The sequence below is a fragment of the Lucilia sericata genome, unplaced genomic scaffold (assembly GCF_015586225.1).
Source record: "Lucilia sericata isolate MDLA Ls3-8-SP2 unplaced genomic scaffold, ASM1558622v1 Contig000000F_arrow, whole genome shotgun sequence".
Taxonomy (NCBI): Eukaryota; Metazoa; Arthropoda; class Insecta; order Diptera; family Calliphoridae; genus Lucilia; species Lucilia sericata.
Window position 1 is genome coordinate 439,745 of NW_023994042.1, and position 17,442 is coordinate 457,186.

Consider the following 17,442-nt stretch of genomic DNA (forward strand, 5'->3'; position numbering starts at 1 on the left):
AAGTTTTTTTTTGTTCGTTTGTTGTTTGTCTTGGTCTGGTTTGTTTGTTTCGCTTCGGTTGCATGGCTTTGGTTTGTTACATTCATGTTCGTTCGCTGATTAGCAAAGGAGCAGAGCAGAACAAAGTGGCATTACGTCAACTGGTTTTTACTTACTGGACGATTTTAGGACATGTTCATATTTTGTTAGTGTTTGATTCTTTTCCTGCTTTTATTATTGATATCCTTTATGGAAGTAGCTGAGGTCGTCGCTGTTATCGTTGTTGTTTCAATAATTGTATGTCGCAACTTTTGCACGTACATTGCCGTATTGTATTTCAGAATTCATTCCATTAGCCTTTTTTCCATGTTTCACTTTTGGAGGGAAAACAGGCATAAGAGAGAAGAAAAAAAAACTTCAGCAAACCCAACAACAACTCTGTGGTTAAATATATTGTTTTTCAACGCTTTACTTCCCCTTCTAGTCTTATTTTGGTTTTTTGTCATTCTCATCTAGCTAATGTTGTTGTTGTTGTCGTATCCTGAACTTGGCTAAAATTGTAATCATCGTTATTAAGTTGAAACTCATTACCAAGGGCAACATAATGACAAACAAACGAACCAGAAATATTATACTCATACTCGTATGTCTCCAACAAACCATTATCCTTTTAGTTTACCTTTACACCGGCTTTAATTATCTAGTCTAGTGCAGTTGTGTTATTGAATATCGTATTATACGACCTTTAGGGATTACGAATTTGTCGACTTTGAAATATTAATTTTCATGTTTTCATTTTACGAATATCATTTTCTGGTTGAAAAATAGATAATCTGCTATGAGAAATATTGCATAGAAAAATAAATTTAAGCTTTAATAAATATTTATTTTAACCATTACTGTCTGCATCGTTTTAAAGTGAAAATTTTATGGTTTTAAAGTTATACATAATTAACAAAAACAAAATAATCTTTGTGCAGGTTCTGGTAAAGTCGAATAGGTTGACTTGCCAAGATTTGATCATCTAAGAAAAGTGCAAACATTCATATATATTTAATACTAGCTATACCCAGTGTGCTTCGCTACCCTCATCGTAATGGAATAAAATAAATATTATTGTAAATGTATATATATCTGCAATATCAAAAAGTCCCCTATTTAAATTTATGTTTATATATTCAATATTTTAGAAAACTCAAAAAGTACCAATGAAGTACGAAAAAGTAACAAAAGACCTCTTTTATTTAATTTCATGTTCCTAAGTTCAATATTATAGAAAATTAAAAAAGTACCAGTTGAAGAACGAAAAATTACCAAAGGGTCCCCATTTATAGATTTTCATTAACTCCGGGCCCCACATGGTTAATTTCATGTTATAAAAAACACAAAAAGTACCTTTTGAAGAACGAAAAATTACCAAAAAGTCCTCTTTTATATGTTCTCACTTACTCCGGGCTCTACGTACTTAATTTCATGTTTCTAGGTTCAATATTATAGAAAATTCAAAAAGTACCTTTTGAAGAACGAAAAAGTGCCGAAAAGTCCCCTTTTATAGGTTATCACTTAATCTTGGCTGTACTTGCTTAATTTCATGTTTCTAGGTTCAATTTAATAGAAAACTCAAAAAGTACCAGTCGAAGGACGAAAAAGTACCAAAAAGTCCCCTTTTATAGATTCTCATTTACTCCAGGCTCTACATGCTTAATTTCATGCTTCTAGGATCAATATTATAGAAAATTCAAAAAGTACTAGTCGAAAGACGAAAAAGTACCCTTTTATAGATTCTCATTTACTAAGGGCTCCACATGCTTAATTTCATGTTTCTAGGTTAAATTTTATAGAAAACTCAAAAAGTACCAGTCGAAAGACGAAAAAGTACCAAATAGTCCCCTTTTATAGATTCTCATTTAATAAGGGCTCAACATGCTTAATTTTATGTTTCTAGGTTAAATTTTATAGAAAACTCAAAAAGTACCAGTCGAAGGACGAAAAAGTACCAAAAAGTCCCCTTTTATAGATTCTCATTTACTAAAGGCTCTACATGCTTAATTTCATGTTTCTAGGTTAAATTTTATAGAAAACTCAAAAAGTACCAGTCGAAGGACGAAAAAGTACCAAAAAGTCCCCTTTTATAGATTCTCATTTACTCCGGGCTCTACATGCTTAATTTCATGTTTCTAGGTTAAATTTTATAGAAAACTCAAAAAGTACCAGTCGAAAGACGAAAAAGTACCAAAAAGTTCCCTTTTATAGATTCTCATTTACTAAGGGCTCTACATGCTTAATTTCATGTTTCTAGGTTAAATTTTATAGAAAACTCAAAAAGTACCAGTCGAAGGACGAAAAAGTACCAAAAAGTCCCCTTTTATAGATTCTCATTTACTAAGGGCTCTACATGCTTAATTTCATGTTTCTAGGTTAAATTTTATAGGAAACTCAAAAAGTACCAGTCGAAGGACGAAAAAGTACCAAAAAGTCCCCTTTTATAGATTCTCATTTACTAAGGGCTCTACATGCTTAATTTCATGTTTCTAGGTTAAATTTTATAGAAAACTCAAAAAGTACCAGTCGAAAGACGAAAAAGTACCAAATAGTCCCCTTTTATAGATTCTCATTTACTAAGGGCTCTACATGCTTAATTTTATGTTTCTAGGTTAAATTTTATAGAAAACTCAAAAAGTACCAGTCGAAGGACGAAAAAGTACCAAAAAGTCCCCTTTTATAGATTCTCATTTACTCCGGGCTCTACATGCTTAATTTCATGTTTCTAGGTTAAATTTTATAGAAAACTCAAAAAGCACCAGTCGAAGGACGAAAAAGTACCAAAAAGTCCCCTTTTATAGATTCTCATTAACTAAGGCCTCCGCATGCTTAATTTCATGTTTCTAGGTTAAATTTTAAAGAAAACTCAAAAAAGTACCTGTGTAGAACGAAAAAGTAGCGAAAAGTCCCTTTATTATTAATTTCATGTTTCTATTTCAATATCATAGAAAACTCAAAAAGGACCAGTTGGAGAATGAAAAGTACCAAAAAATATCACTTGATACCGGGGTTCCAAATAATACCCCATTAGGATATTTAGTGTTTCTAAATTTAAAAATTTTATCTAAATTGGATCATTGTGGTTGAATAAAATCAAATTTCCCGTTTTTACCCCTTTTGGTACTTTTTTCCTCCCCATTAACGAAATAAAAATTCTATTCCAAAAAGTTGCAACATCGTAGTTGTTATGTATTCATATGTATAAGTTAATAAACCAAAAACAATGTTTTATGAAAAAAGTACCAAAAATAGGTACAATTTTAACCCCTTAAACGTCCGAATATCCAAAAAGTACTAAATTCATATTTTTATTTTTTCGTTAAGTTATGAAGGAGTCAAAAATATTTTTTGAATGTGCACTGGTTTAAAAGATACATGGGGTGCGAAAAAAGTACCAAAATACAGTTTTTACCCGTTTATTCCCTAAAGGGGCCGAATTTTAAAAAAGTACCAGACACCTGTCCGTTTATTTTTTAAATGAACGGCGATAAGCTTTAAACTGTTTTTGTATCTTTTCTAGTTTAGGAGATATAAGGTTACCGAATTTACCCGTTTTTACCCTTTTTTACCCCCTAAACATTCGAATTTCCAAAAATCCCGTCTTAGTGGATCTATTTGGCGGGAGACCAACCTCCTGTCCAAATTTCAGCTCTTTAGCTTCAACCGTTTAGGCTGTGCGATGATGAATCAGTCAGTGAATCAGTCAGTCAGTAACGTTAGAATTTTATATATATAGATGTTATAAACTGATGAAGTTGAAACGGATATTTAATATTTTAAAGGTATGTATTTCTCGCATCAATAAATATGGTTTGTAGATTCGGGTTTACAAAAGTCTTTTTCTATGCGCACTTACAAAGCCTAATGGGGCCAAATCGAAAAGTTTAGTAATAAATCTGACATTTCTTAACATCTGGTAATATCGGAATATAACTTGTCGGGATATAAATGACTGTGCTCGGAATCAGACGAATGTAGAGCATGTAATATATTCGTCTGAATCCGCACGTCCAATTTTGTATAGTTGTGTCCGTAATCCTGTGTGCCCATTCAGAATACGTATCATATTAACCACAGACTTGATAATTTTGAGGAGGATTCCGGTCCTGCTCTCGTTACGGTCCCCCATGGGATATTTGTGGTTCTGCCCACCGTTTCAATATTCCAAGAGAGAGTTTCTCTGACTCATATTTTTAATTCTGCTCTTGTTGTGTCAAATGATGGTACCCATATGATGTAGAGTATCCAGTCAGGGCTTTCTTAAAATCCTATATATATATAGATTTAACTTCATCATCTGATATCGCCCTAAATATATCAAAAGTACATAAACGAAATTTTCCATATAATGCTGTAAGTTGTTGTTGTTTTTTATTTTTGTCAAAGCACACACAAAATTTCTCATTTTTTGATGACATTTTCAGATGTTCTTTCCGATTTTTCCTCATATCTCCGTTATTTGTACACCGATTTTAAATAAAGATCTTTTCGAAAGTACGTGTAATAGAATTATTGAAGATTCGCTGATATCTGGCGTTTTCTGTAAACCGATTTTAACATACACACATATAGTACATCTGCACATGGCTATGTACAAGACTCCGCTAACTTAAGGACTCAGAAAATTATATTGTAGAACTTACAAACGGAGTGATAAACTTATATAAACCCTTCTCATGAAGGTGACGAGTATGTGAAGAAGTTACAAGGAGAGAATAAAGAAGAGAACAAAAGTAACTGAGAAGGAGAGTGACTGAGAAATAAAAACTGATGATAGAGTTAGAAGAAGAGTACAATGTCCATGTTAAGAATACAATGTGACACTTCAATTGAACATTTGATACACCAGATAGATTAGAATAATAGGCCCTATTCAATGTCAGTTCATAGTCCATTCCCAGAGCAGGATATTTTCAAGCAAGATATACTAACTTTAACCAATCAACTGTCCTCTAAATCGTTGGTATTTCAGACCTTGGTCCACCACTAATTCAGTTTAAAATTTTGGACCTATCTGTATCTTCTTTTAAAACAATGACGTTTTAGGTGCTAGAGTGAATTTTTTCGGGAATAATAATTCTATCCTTTGGGATAGAATTTCAAGGTTATTATCAGCTACCGATATATCAACGTCATAAGCGAAGGCAGTCATTTTGAAACCAAGAGAGCCTACTTTGGCAAGAAGTCTAATGATTGATCTTGATGTGATTGCAATCCCTGGGAAAAGATGAGCTACCAATACAAGTAGTCAGCCGGGACTATAAACTGGTGATAACCAAATGTATCCTCGACCTTTCCTTGGAATGATTTGACATGGGGTCGAACAATAGAACCACATAATCTGGTACTAAGGGTGGCCAGTTGCCCGCAGGACTTTGTCCTGGCTGATCAGTTGGTTGAGGTTTCTTCGGGATGGATGTAGTGGCTGTGATTTAAACCCAAATTCGCGGGAAGAGAATGAGATTAAAAGACTGATGCACGATGAAATCTATATTTCGGGATAAGTCCGGTGCTGTTGCCGAAGTCAATTGATACCCCACAAAGGGGTGACTGCGGGACTAAGTGTTGGAAATTAGTCAGTGTTAAATGTATATGATGAGTTAGAACAAAGTTTCCATCTTATTTGATAGATTCGTGTTTCAGCCTACCGAATAGATCTCTAGGTGCTGTTGCCGACTCAACAGAGGCCATCCCATCTGCATCTGGGAAGTTAAGTTATGGGGCAGCAATGGTCAGAGATTGGATAGCTCGAGGACTTAAGCAAAATTTTTGTACATGGACCGGCACAGCCATGTATGAAAATTTCCACCAACAATGGGGCGGTGGTGAGTCGTCACAACAGCACACCCTGTGAAAAAGACCACCGTGAAATAAGGCCAACACGACGGGTGTTCACATAAAGCACTTCGACATTCCATCTTGAGAAGTTTCTCTATGCACCCTTTAGGAGAAATTTGGAAAATTTGTAAGTACCTAGACTAGGACTAGGAAAATGGCACGCTCTAAAAAACAACGAAGGTGCCTACATTCATTCAAAAGACTGATAAATCAGATATTTGTTCGACAAGAATCATACATATCAAAGATTTGAATTCGTAAACTTGTGCAAGCTTAATAAAAATCACAAACAGAAATCAAATGCTTTAATTGCTTTAAATAAAATCAAAGTTATCTCAACCAATCACTTTGTATACACAATTTAATTTTATCGCGTGCCCAAATCCTTTGTATAATCAACTGAATTAAAACTAAAAATGTCTTAAATCAAGTGCATTTAAGTTTAAAAATTCAGTGATTTATAGAACTTTTTGTGTGTGAATGAGGGTTTTCTTTAATGGCAAATGCAATTTTGGTAGGTAAAGCAATTTCTTTGTTGTTGACAAGATTCCAAAAAAAAATTTTGCAGTGAGCAAAAATATTTGTTGGCAAGTGAATAAAGTGTAAGAAAAAAATCAGCAGACTAAATTACAACATGCGACGCACGACGGAAAAAACCCTGATTCCGTCTGACAGTGTCGGCGTCAAAAACTGGCGACATTGATGATAAACTCGTGTTTCTATTTCAGAAGACATTTCGTCTATTAAATGCTCATGTAATTTTAGTTTTTATCGTAATTTTTTTTATTCAAATGAAGAAAATATAAAGTAAGAAAAATGTATATAAAATCTAGTTCTAGTTTTCTTAAAAGATAAAAATTTAATGTTTTTAAGTGTAAAAAGGAAATTGTCTATTATTATTTATTTAGTTTTTGTTTAGGTTTCAAGTATTTTACATTTTCTTACAATGACAAGTGTATTTTTCTTGGGTAAATTTATACACAAGGTGCTAAATTGTTCAAGTCAATTTGCATTTTATTTTAAATTAACCTTGAGCCAATTACTGCAAAGACATTTTCATTTGTAAATTGTTTACGAGTATTTTAAGATTTATTTTTATTCTCGCTTTTCTCTGCTTTTTTCTTAAATAAGTTGTAATTTGTTGTAATTTTTTTCACTTATTTGCAGCTAAAGTGAAATGTTGCCAACGGGCTTAAGTTGTATGTGCCACATGCTGTAGAGGTGACATGTAACATGATTTTAGCGTGGCACAGTAGCAGTACTTAGCGCCGCCGCTGCCACAAAATAACAGTGTCACTGTCACACAACCAACACCAACTGACAGCCAGAGCGCATCACCGCCCCAAGTGTGCCCAATGTAAATCAAAGTTCCTACATTTTAAATTAAGCATCAACAACGACAACAAAAATAAAAGAAAATCTCAAAACAAACAAAAAATCAAACAGAAATAAATAAAAGAGTTGTAGTTTATTCCATCCATGTAGAAGAATATATAAATGTAAAGGAAGAAGCAATAAAAAATCATTACCATCTTCCTCGTCTGTATCAGCTACAACAGCTCAACTATTACAGCAACAACGACAACATCATCATCATGTCTCTGTTGTATTTACCAAAGTATTAAATGAGGGATTATTTGTTGCAACTTTAATTCTACAGTTGTTGACTGTTGTATAACAGCAGTTGATGCGGTTGTTGTTGCTGCATGCTGCCGCTCTGTGTGTTGTTAAGCGCAATGATATTCCATGAACAACAAGCGGAAATGCTTGTTGTATCAAAGTCAAAAGAATCAGAAAAAATCCCTACTTCCACAAAAAACATTCCCAATGAAAATTTAACGAATTTACCGAATCTGTTGCCATCATCAGCCTTAACAACAGCAACAAGATCACAACAACAAATAGCAGCAATTCAAACATTTAAGAAGCCAAATCTAGATGCTGCCGTTGTATTGAATGTAAAATGTCATTGTGATATTGAAAATGCTCGTTGTTCATCATCGAATTCGTACGGATTTTATCATCATCATTGCATGAATTCAGCGTATTTTTATGAATTGCCAACAAAGTTCGCATTGTTGCCAAGTGTGATTAGTGGCAGTGGTTGTGGCACTAATACCGTTGGAGTTGGCGCAAGTAGTGAATGTAATGAGAAACAACTTTATTTGGCCGATAGAAAACGTAGCTGGCCTCCGCCAGTATTTATTGTTTTCATATCACTGTTGGAGGTAAGAAATGAATGGCGCAATGTTTCCAATTTTAATTTAAGATCTTAAATGAATTCTTGGAAAATATTAGAATTTTAAATACTAAACTTTTAAACAGATAGTGCTTTACTGTGACCACTAGAGCGTTTTGGAAAGAGTAGATCATTTGAATTCCATTCGATATCGTATAGATTGTAATTTTGTAAAATAGTTTCTTTCTCATGGAGTAAATAATAATGAAATTTGAGAAGACATATCTGAAGATTTTATTCTCAGATTCTTCTCAATATGTACACATGTCGTAGATTTTATAGTAAAGGCACTTGCCAATATTACGGAGACGAAGCTTATCGGTTAAAATGACCGAGCCCTTGTTGAATTTCTGATTCGGAAGATCGTGCTAATGTATGTGGTATTCAAGTTCCATGACTAATACGATCATGTCTAATAATTTATGTGCAATTATATCACAATTTGCAACGTCAGCCTATATTATTAACTCTTTCAAGTATATGGGAGATTGGTGTCTCAAGATTTAGTTTAGGTTGATAGGAGGATGTATACTACATCATCCGAAGAAATACACCTAGGCCACTATAGGGCCTGTTGTGCGCTCCTTATCATAAAAAAGGGAACTAAATTAATTATTTTTCAGTGTTCAGAAACTCAGTTTCCTGAACGTAATTCCTAAGAATCTTCCAATCAGTGTTAATCAGGAATGTTATTTCCGGAATAACATCACTTCCAAGATACTTGGATCTAACTTCGACGAATGCCTGGCGAATGGCAAAAAAAGGGCTCCAGAGTTTCACTGTCCTCTCCACATGCTCTACATTCGTTTGAATCCGCATGTCCAACTATGAATAGACGTGCTCGTAATCCTGTGTGTCCACTCAGAATACGTACCATCATACCAACTTTAGACTTGCTCATTTTGAGGAGATTTTTCGTCTTGCTCCCATCAGGGTCACCCCATAGGATCTCCGTGGTTCTACTCACTGTTTCATTATTCCAAGAGACCTTATGGGATTCTCTCACCCATATTTTTAGTTCAGCTTTTGTTGCGTCGAATGGTTTTGCGTTTGTCAGGTTACCTGCCTCGAGCTCCCATCTCTTTAAAGCTATTACATTCGCCCTTTCGTTACCGACTACTCCCGAGTGGGCTGGTACCCATATGATGTAAACCTTACCTCTGGAAGAGTATTCAGTTAAAGCTCCCAAGATGTCCCAAGATCTATTTCTGAATTTTGCTCAATGTAGAGCGTAGTTTTGATCTCACGCCTCAAATAAATGTCTCATTCGAAAGAAAAATAAGTCCAATGGTTAACTTTTCTGCGCGAAAGGATTCATCATGGAAAGTTATAAGAACTTAAATAGTGATCAATGAATATATTATCGTCCGATGTTAAGAAACTCTGTTTCCTGGACGTATTTTCTAAGAATTTTCCATGTGTTTCAGTTTTCCTAAGTGATGTCATATCCCAAATAATATCAATCACATGATATTTGAATCTTATTTCGAAGAAATCCAGACAATGGCAATAAAAGTTCTCCAGAGTTTTACAAGCTCTACATTCGTCAGAATCCGCACATCTAATTTTCCCTATAATGCACATAAATTTGCTCTTTTTTGCCGACTACTCCCGAGTGGTCTGGTACTCATATGATACAAAGCTTACCTCTGTGAGAGTATTCAGATAAAGCTTTCTTATCATCCAATACGGTCTTAGATTAAACTTTATCATCTGATATCGCCCTAATTGTCTTCTGGCCATCGATAAATATGTTAAGCCCTAAGGGCGCCATATTTATTCTAATCCAATTTCGGACTTATGCCTGGAAGCTTTTGTTTCTGTGTCTTCAATCTAGATTCCCAGGCCCACTTTGTCCCCCAATTTAGAGATCTAATGTTCCACTTCATATCTTATATATGTTTTAATGGGTTGTAAATCTAGCAATGTTTCCAAAGCCTTGGTTGACTAATGCTCATGCACCATTTATACCCAAGAAAAAAGATACGCTTATTAAATCTCTGTGGTGGTTTGATATTATACTTTTTGTCCAAGAATTCAACCAGATTATTGAAGCATAAGTTAGACCAAGGCCCCATTTCATGCCTATGGTTCTTCTACAAGCGCCCAGCATCGATGTGCATTGTTGATCCAATCCTCTATGTGCTGCCTCCACTTTAATTTCCGGCCAATGATTACACCTAAGTACTTAACTCTATCGATCACCCGCAACTTCTTGGACAAAAAATAGGGTTCAATAAAAATATAAATTTTTGTCTTGCTTGTGAAACGATTCCTTCTTCGCCGGGTTAACATTATGGCCTCTCGATTGAGCCCCGCTTAAGGCCCCATTCAGATCTTCTTAAGCCGGCTTACGCAAGTAATCCCTTCCCCTTAGAAGTATTACTACATCGTCTACACAGCAGACAGATCATTCTCGCTTAGACTTCTTAGGAGGCTCTGAATCTTAGTCACCCAAAGTAAAGAAGACAAAATACCACCCTGTGGTGTACCGCGAAGTACCCTTTTGCTAATAGTTTTTCTTAGTTGATCCAGTTACGGAGCACCCGGTTAACATAAAACAGGTCTAAAGATTGGATAAGAGTATCAGTGTGGTCATGTATACAATTTGATATCGAAGGATTCGCCTATATAGTGAACAACTTCGTATAACGGCGGTTTCCACTAGTCCCTTTACATTAGTATTTTGCTTTTAATTGAGATCTTTGTTTGGTATACTGGTTCAAACCATGCTATCGACTGTCCGTTCCAAAGTTTTAAGTAGGAAGAACGTTATCGGTCGATAGACTTTGATGTTGCATAACAAAGTCTTCCGGGTTTGGAGATAAATATTACCCTTACATCCAGCTATTTAATTAACTCTTCAAAATGTATTTCATAATTAAACATTCTGTTTAATGAAAATATCAGCAGAATGGTACTAAATATGGTCCCTCGAAGTAATATGTAACACATTGCAAAAATAATCGAAATTCTATTGCATTAGTTTTGTTACTAATGAACGTCAGACATAATTATGTATTATATTAACCGACACACATGTTAAATTATTCGTACATCAAAAAAATATGCAAAAATATATAAGACAAGAAAAAATCCTTAACAATTGTCCAAATGACCACTAAAATATCATTAAGAAAACAAGCAGTTATCATCCATCCAGCCAACTTACAAACCACACTGCCAGTGAGTTAAGCAAACATTTTAACAACCACTTGGGTGGCTTAAAAAGGGAATCACTCCAAAACAAAAAAAATAGTCTCATTTAGTGTTGGATCAGACGCCGCCACCACTAACAAAAACTTAACCGAAAACGCACTACTTATTCGCAAACATGTGCTTCATTTAGTTTTGTGTGTGTGTAGAAAAGTATGCTTGCAAAAACATGATCTACATCATCATTTGGAAACACATGTATGAATGTCCCAAAAAAATCAAAAAATATGTTGGCATTCTACGTACGAACTTAAATAAGTACGAGTTCAATAAAATGACATGTGGGAGCTTTTATATATAATTTTTTTCTGCAGGTTCAATGAATTCTGAAAGTTACGAAAAAAAATATATAAATGAGGGAAAACATGTTTTAAAAAAGTTTGTCTTGGACAGACTTGAATAAATTAGGTTACATTTCTACACAGCACTACAAGCGCCTTCTTACAGAAAAAATATTGTTTAAAATCAATATGACGTTGTTGAATAAATCGACCACACTTTACTTGAACTTCAAAAAAAAAGTTTTTTTTTTGTTTGCTGTAGAACTATGTATGTTGTGGGCTTTTAACGCCACTATGGCAACACTTTGATTTGAACAAGTGGAATAATGAAGTCATACAGACATTAAAATCGAAACGTGGGTGGTAAACTGAAGTTTACCCCCTTATTTATGAGGAGCCAACTACTGAAATATTTAACTATGAGCGAAATATAAAATAACTTATGTATTGAACATTTTCAAATAAATAAAAACGTAGTTAATGTTTATATTTATGTATTATTCTAGAATCCAAATATTAATATGAGTGTATTTAATAAAAATGTTTCTATTATTATTTTAATCACGTTTAAATGAAAGTTCCATACTTATACTACTTCAACCCTCTCCTACCCTTTTCTATGACAGGGTGACATGTGCATGTTTCAACATACATACATATGTATGTAAGTCCAAGTGAAAATTATCATCAGGTTTTGTTGATTTTGTCAAAATCTACAGTGTGAATGAAATATGTTTAAACGGGAGTAGAATTATGCGTTTTTAAGAGTTTGGTATATAAATTGTCTACTCAGAGTAAGTAAACTCAATTCGATTAATTTCATTCGTGGAACAATTTGAACTCATAAGCAAAGTTGATATCAACAAATTTAAACCTTCTTTTACTGGAATTTATGTGAAGACGTAAACCGAGAACCAATTCTGTTCATTTATTTTAGACACTGCTCGTGTAAAGAATGAAATCAAATAGAAATTACATACATATATCGATTGCTCTTCAGCTAAATAATTTACGCAGTAACTACGTACTTAGTAAAAGGTTTTTCATTAAGAAATTTTTTGACATTTCTTGAGTAGAAAACCTCGAAGAGCTTTACCATGTACAAGCTCTCGAGCTATCTTATCTCTTACTATCGTTACCTCATTGCTTAACTTCGGAGATGCTCTAAAAGCATGATTTTCATTTACAACTACGCAGATGGAATAGTCTCTTTTGATTCAGTACAGTCAGATTAAATCCTGAACATTTATTACCATTCAACCCAGTACACATCTCATTCATCCGACACGTCCAAAGAGAAAAACATTCAATACACTCACTTTAGAAATACGGCTACCTCTTGTTTAGTTCTATATCTTATTTACTCACAGTCACTCCTCTTAGGGGTATATGTTGCCTTTTTCGGCAACAGCACCGAATTCATCCCGAAATATTGATTTCACAATACCCCTGCGATCCACCGGTTCCTGTGGTATCAGATAAGATAGATTCTCTGGTTCGAGCGCGAGGCAAATTATTCCAGGTGTGATCGAGGAGTCAAATGAAATGACCAGTTTATAGTCGCGACAGACTAGATTAATCAAGGTAACCTGCTATGGGTGCATGTTAAAAGAAGAAATAAATTGGATTTTCAATTATTTCACAATTTGAAATGCGAATGACGGTTTCTAAGAGTCAATTTATACTTGATATATGTATGTGTCAAGGACTTGCTTATATATTCAGTAAATGTAACACAAGTCCGTTTTTGTACATTATAGTACATATTTGAGTTTTGGTTTCCAGAAGACGAGCATTCTTTACTATTCACTGTGGTTCCAATTCAAAATTTAGGTGGACCAAAAATCTAAAATATCATTTGATATGTGAAGGGTATCCAATAAAAAGTCTTTTTCAGACCATAATTGGTTTCTCTTCGATATTAGATTACGAATTGATTCAAGTTCCATGGAATCCTCAGACATAAACTTAGGAATATGCCAGCTCCTGAAGTGGAAAAATAGTGTAAAACTTTAAGTTGTTAGCAAGGCTTTTAAAGTTTCCTGCCTAATCATTAAGGCAAAGAAAAGCTTGCCGCCATGGTGGAGCTCAGAGCTATCAAAACTACTTAGCAAAACGCGTAGAGCTAAAAAATAAATCGTGACAGCCATACTGAGAGCATACATATAAATAAAATAAAGTTATAACAATCGTAAAATTATTATCATGGAGAAGCTTCTGCAAATCTATAGACAATACAAAGGATTCTGCTGGACATAGAAAACTTCTTGTTAAAGGCCAATCTTATCCGATCTATATTAAAAGGAAGGACGACTCTTGTTCTGAATCATCAGCAGAATCTCTTGATGTCTTATTGAATACCCATTTCCATTGCTGCAAAGATGGTGTCAAGGAAACTGCTAATGAAAATAGGACTATCACAAATAAATAATGACATTATCTCCCAGGAAAGAATTTCATGGGCGGTAGACAGATTCTCCCCATTTACGTCACTAGGACCCGATGGTATTTTGCCAAAGATGTTACAAAATGCAATAGAGTATATCATCCTTTGGATTCATTGTGATACTAGTATCAGGAAAGTTTCCAGACGTGATTACTGATATTATGTTCAACGGTCCCATGAAACTCAATAACTGGTCCACATACAGTAGCCAATCACAACGAAGACCCAGATTCCAAGCTTCAACCTACCGCGGTTAAAGAACTGCAAAATTTTCTTATCAAACAATGCTAAATATTTAGGAATAATTCTAGACATGAAAATATCATGGATACTTAACATCCTACACAGACTCAAGAAGGCAACAGTCGCCTACTATATCGTAAGATGTTTGAGATGAAATGATGACTTAGTCCCAAACATAGTTAAAAGGATGTATACAGCTATAGTAAGTCCTATTCTCATATACGAATCTATTATTTATGACACTTTTTGGTGTGTCATAACATCCATGGACATTATGACACGCCACCGATTTCAAATGGACGTTTCACAACTTCACAACTTATATAAACATTGAAATAAGGTTTAAGCTAATGTAAATTTTATATTCAATGGAATCACCTTTTTCCTGTTTAGGTAGGTAGGTAGGTTGATAGGAGGATGTATACTACATCAAATCCGAAGAAATACACCTAGGCCACTATAGGGTCTGTTGTGCGCTCCTTATCATAAAAAAAGTTCACTGAACGAATTATTTTTCAGTGTTCAGAAACTCAGTTTCCTGAACGTAATTCCTAAGAATCTTCCAATCAGTGTTAGTCAGGAATGTTATTTCTGGAATAACATCACTTCCAAGATACTTGGATCTAACTTCGACGAATGCCTGGCAGTGGCAAAGAAAGTGCTCCAGAGATTCACTGTCCTCTCCACATGCTCTACATTCGTCTGAATCCGCACGTCCAATTTTGCAGAGATGTGCTCGTAATCATGTGTGTCCACTCAGAATACGTACCATCATACTAACTTCAGACTTGCTCATATTGAGGAGATTTTTCGTCTTGCTCTCATCAGGGTCACCCCATAGGATCTTCGTGGTTTTACCCACTGTTTCATTATTCCAAGAGGCCTTATGGGATTCTCTCACCCATATTTTTAGTTCAGCTTTTGTTGCGTCGAATGGTTTTGCGTTTGTCAGGTTAACTGCCTCGAGCTCCCTTCCCTTTAAAGCTATTACATTCACCCTTTCGTTACCAACTACTCCCGAGTGGGCTGGTACCCATATGATGTAAGCCTTACGTCTGGGATAGTATTCAGTTAAAGCTTTCTTACATCCAATACGGTCTTAGATTTAGTTCTATCGCCTGATATCGCCCTAATTGCCTTCTGGCTGTCGGTAAATATATTAAGCGCTGTGGTCGCTAATCAAATTTACGCATTCCGTTATTGCTCTGACTTCTGCCTGGAAGCTTGTGTTATGATTAGGTAAACAGTGGTATATTTCTGTTTCTGGGTCTTCAATATAGAACCCCAGGCCCACTTTGTCCCCTAATTTAGAGCCATCCGTGTAGCAACGGATTCCTACTGGTATTTGCTCTAATGTTCCGCTTGACCAAGACATTCTATCTGGGATTAGCGTTTCAAAGTTTCCGACATATTCTGTGTCTGATTTGCGATCAGGCACGACCGATGAATGTGTATAACCTTTTAATGTGTCCAGTATACATTGATGACGTGTCCTATAACAGTTTTTGGCCAGTTCGCCTAAAGTAAAGAGCCGTTCGGCTGTAAGCGCCGCCTCATATATGTTTCAATGGGTGGAATATCTAGCAACGTTTCCAGAGCCTTGGTTGAAGTAGTACACATGGCACCACTTATACCCAAGCAGCATGTACGCTGAACTCCCTGTACTAGTTTGATATTGCACTTTTTGTCTAAAGCAGTCCACCAGATTATTGAAGCATAATTTAGAATTGGTCTAATTACACTTTTATAAAGCCAATTTGTCATAGTAGGACTAAGACCCCATTTCATGCCTATTGTTCTCCTACATATTGCCCAGCACTGATGTGCCTTGTTGATCATATCCTCTATGTGGTGTCTCCATTTTAATTTCCGGTCGAGGATGACACCTAAGTACTTAACTTTGTCTGTCTTTGGTATAAGTAGATATTTTTCCTGTTTAAGTCCCGGGTCTCAAATATATAAATATTTCTTTTATTTTACTATATTGCTCATTTTTAGCAACTTTGAACAACATCTAATCTTATTTTTAGAAGCAGTAAAAACCGATATTTGGATGTCAAAAATAAATCACATTCTTTCAATGACACGTTTATGTAAATTTCATTGGTTTTTCACCAAAATTTGATGTACTTCGAATTTGTTATTCATAGTGACTTTTCTATATCTATTTCCTCACTTTTAACTTAGATGTCGTTTGTAAAGTATGACATCAATTATTTTTTGCTGGGTAATTGCAAACTTCCTTCCTGAAATACCAATTAATATTTGTCACATCGTATTAAGCTTTTTCATATAAATATTTTTATACACTTTGTGTACAACTATTCCTTAACATAAATGTTATTTTTTCCTTTTCAGAATTTTGTTTTTTTCCCTAAAGTAGTCTTTGTAAGTGGCGCTATAAATTTTCGAAAACTACTCGAACATTTAAGATGATGTCAACACGCACTTGAAAAAACTTTTCTAATTGTAGTGCTTATTATTTGTATAAAGTTGAGGGTGGTTCAAACATAAATATGTGTACCTTTTTTGTCAAGTTATTGGAATACTTGAAAAGTTTTATTGCTAGAGCACCCTACAATTAAAATGAAGACTATTAAAATAATCACAGAAGAAAATAAAATACTTCAAAATTTTGATGAAATATTTATTGATAATAAACATGTAAAGTTTGAATTAGATTCAAATTCAAATTCGGTTGGGATTTCTAGATAAAATTACGTGTAATAATTTAGTATATTTATATTCGATATTTATTTAATTGCCCAAAATCTACTTACACCACAATCATTGGCTGAAATTTTGGGACTCACTTTTATTTGCAAACATAAGCGTATAAAATCTGCCTATTAAATCACATATTAAATACTAAATAAAAGTTTTAAACCATTATTAAGTATCAATATCAAACTTTAATTTAATACAAAAACTTTCTCACATTAAAGTTTTAATGTCCCTTAAATAAGATGTCACGTATCCTTATCGATTAATCGCAATTTGTATTAGAAACGTATGTTGTTAAAAAAAAGTCTAGACAGACAAATTCATTTTCTAGGAAACAGTATTTTTCCACAATAAAAGTATTCTTTATTAAAAAAGTACAACTTTTCAAGTCGGGTCATTAATCATTGAGGATGTTGGAGAAATGTAATAAAACC

At 34.4% G+C, this 17,442-nt stretch overlaps 1 protein-coding gene across 7 annotated transcripts in view; it reads left to right on the forward strand.

Annotated features, from left to right (window-relative positions):
• Nucleotides 1-17,442, forward strand: part of LOC119608139 (protein rhomboid-like) — a 110,559-nt gene that overhangs the window by 78,291 nt on the left and 14,826 nt on the right. For all 7 annotated transcript variants that reach the window (XM_037962540.1, XM_037962469.1, XM_037962851.1 and 4 more), the window contains exon 3: nucleotides 7,027-8,087. In XM_037962540.1, the coding sequence (XP_037818468.1) occupies nucleotides 7,566-8,087 (522 nt within the window). In that variant the 5' untranslated portion in view covers nucleotides 7,027-7,565. The remainder of the gene's footprint in view (nucleotides 1-7,026; nucleotides 8,088-17,442) is intronic.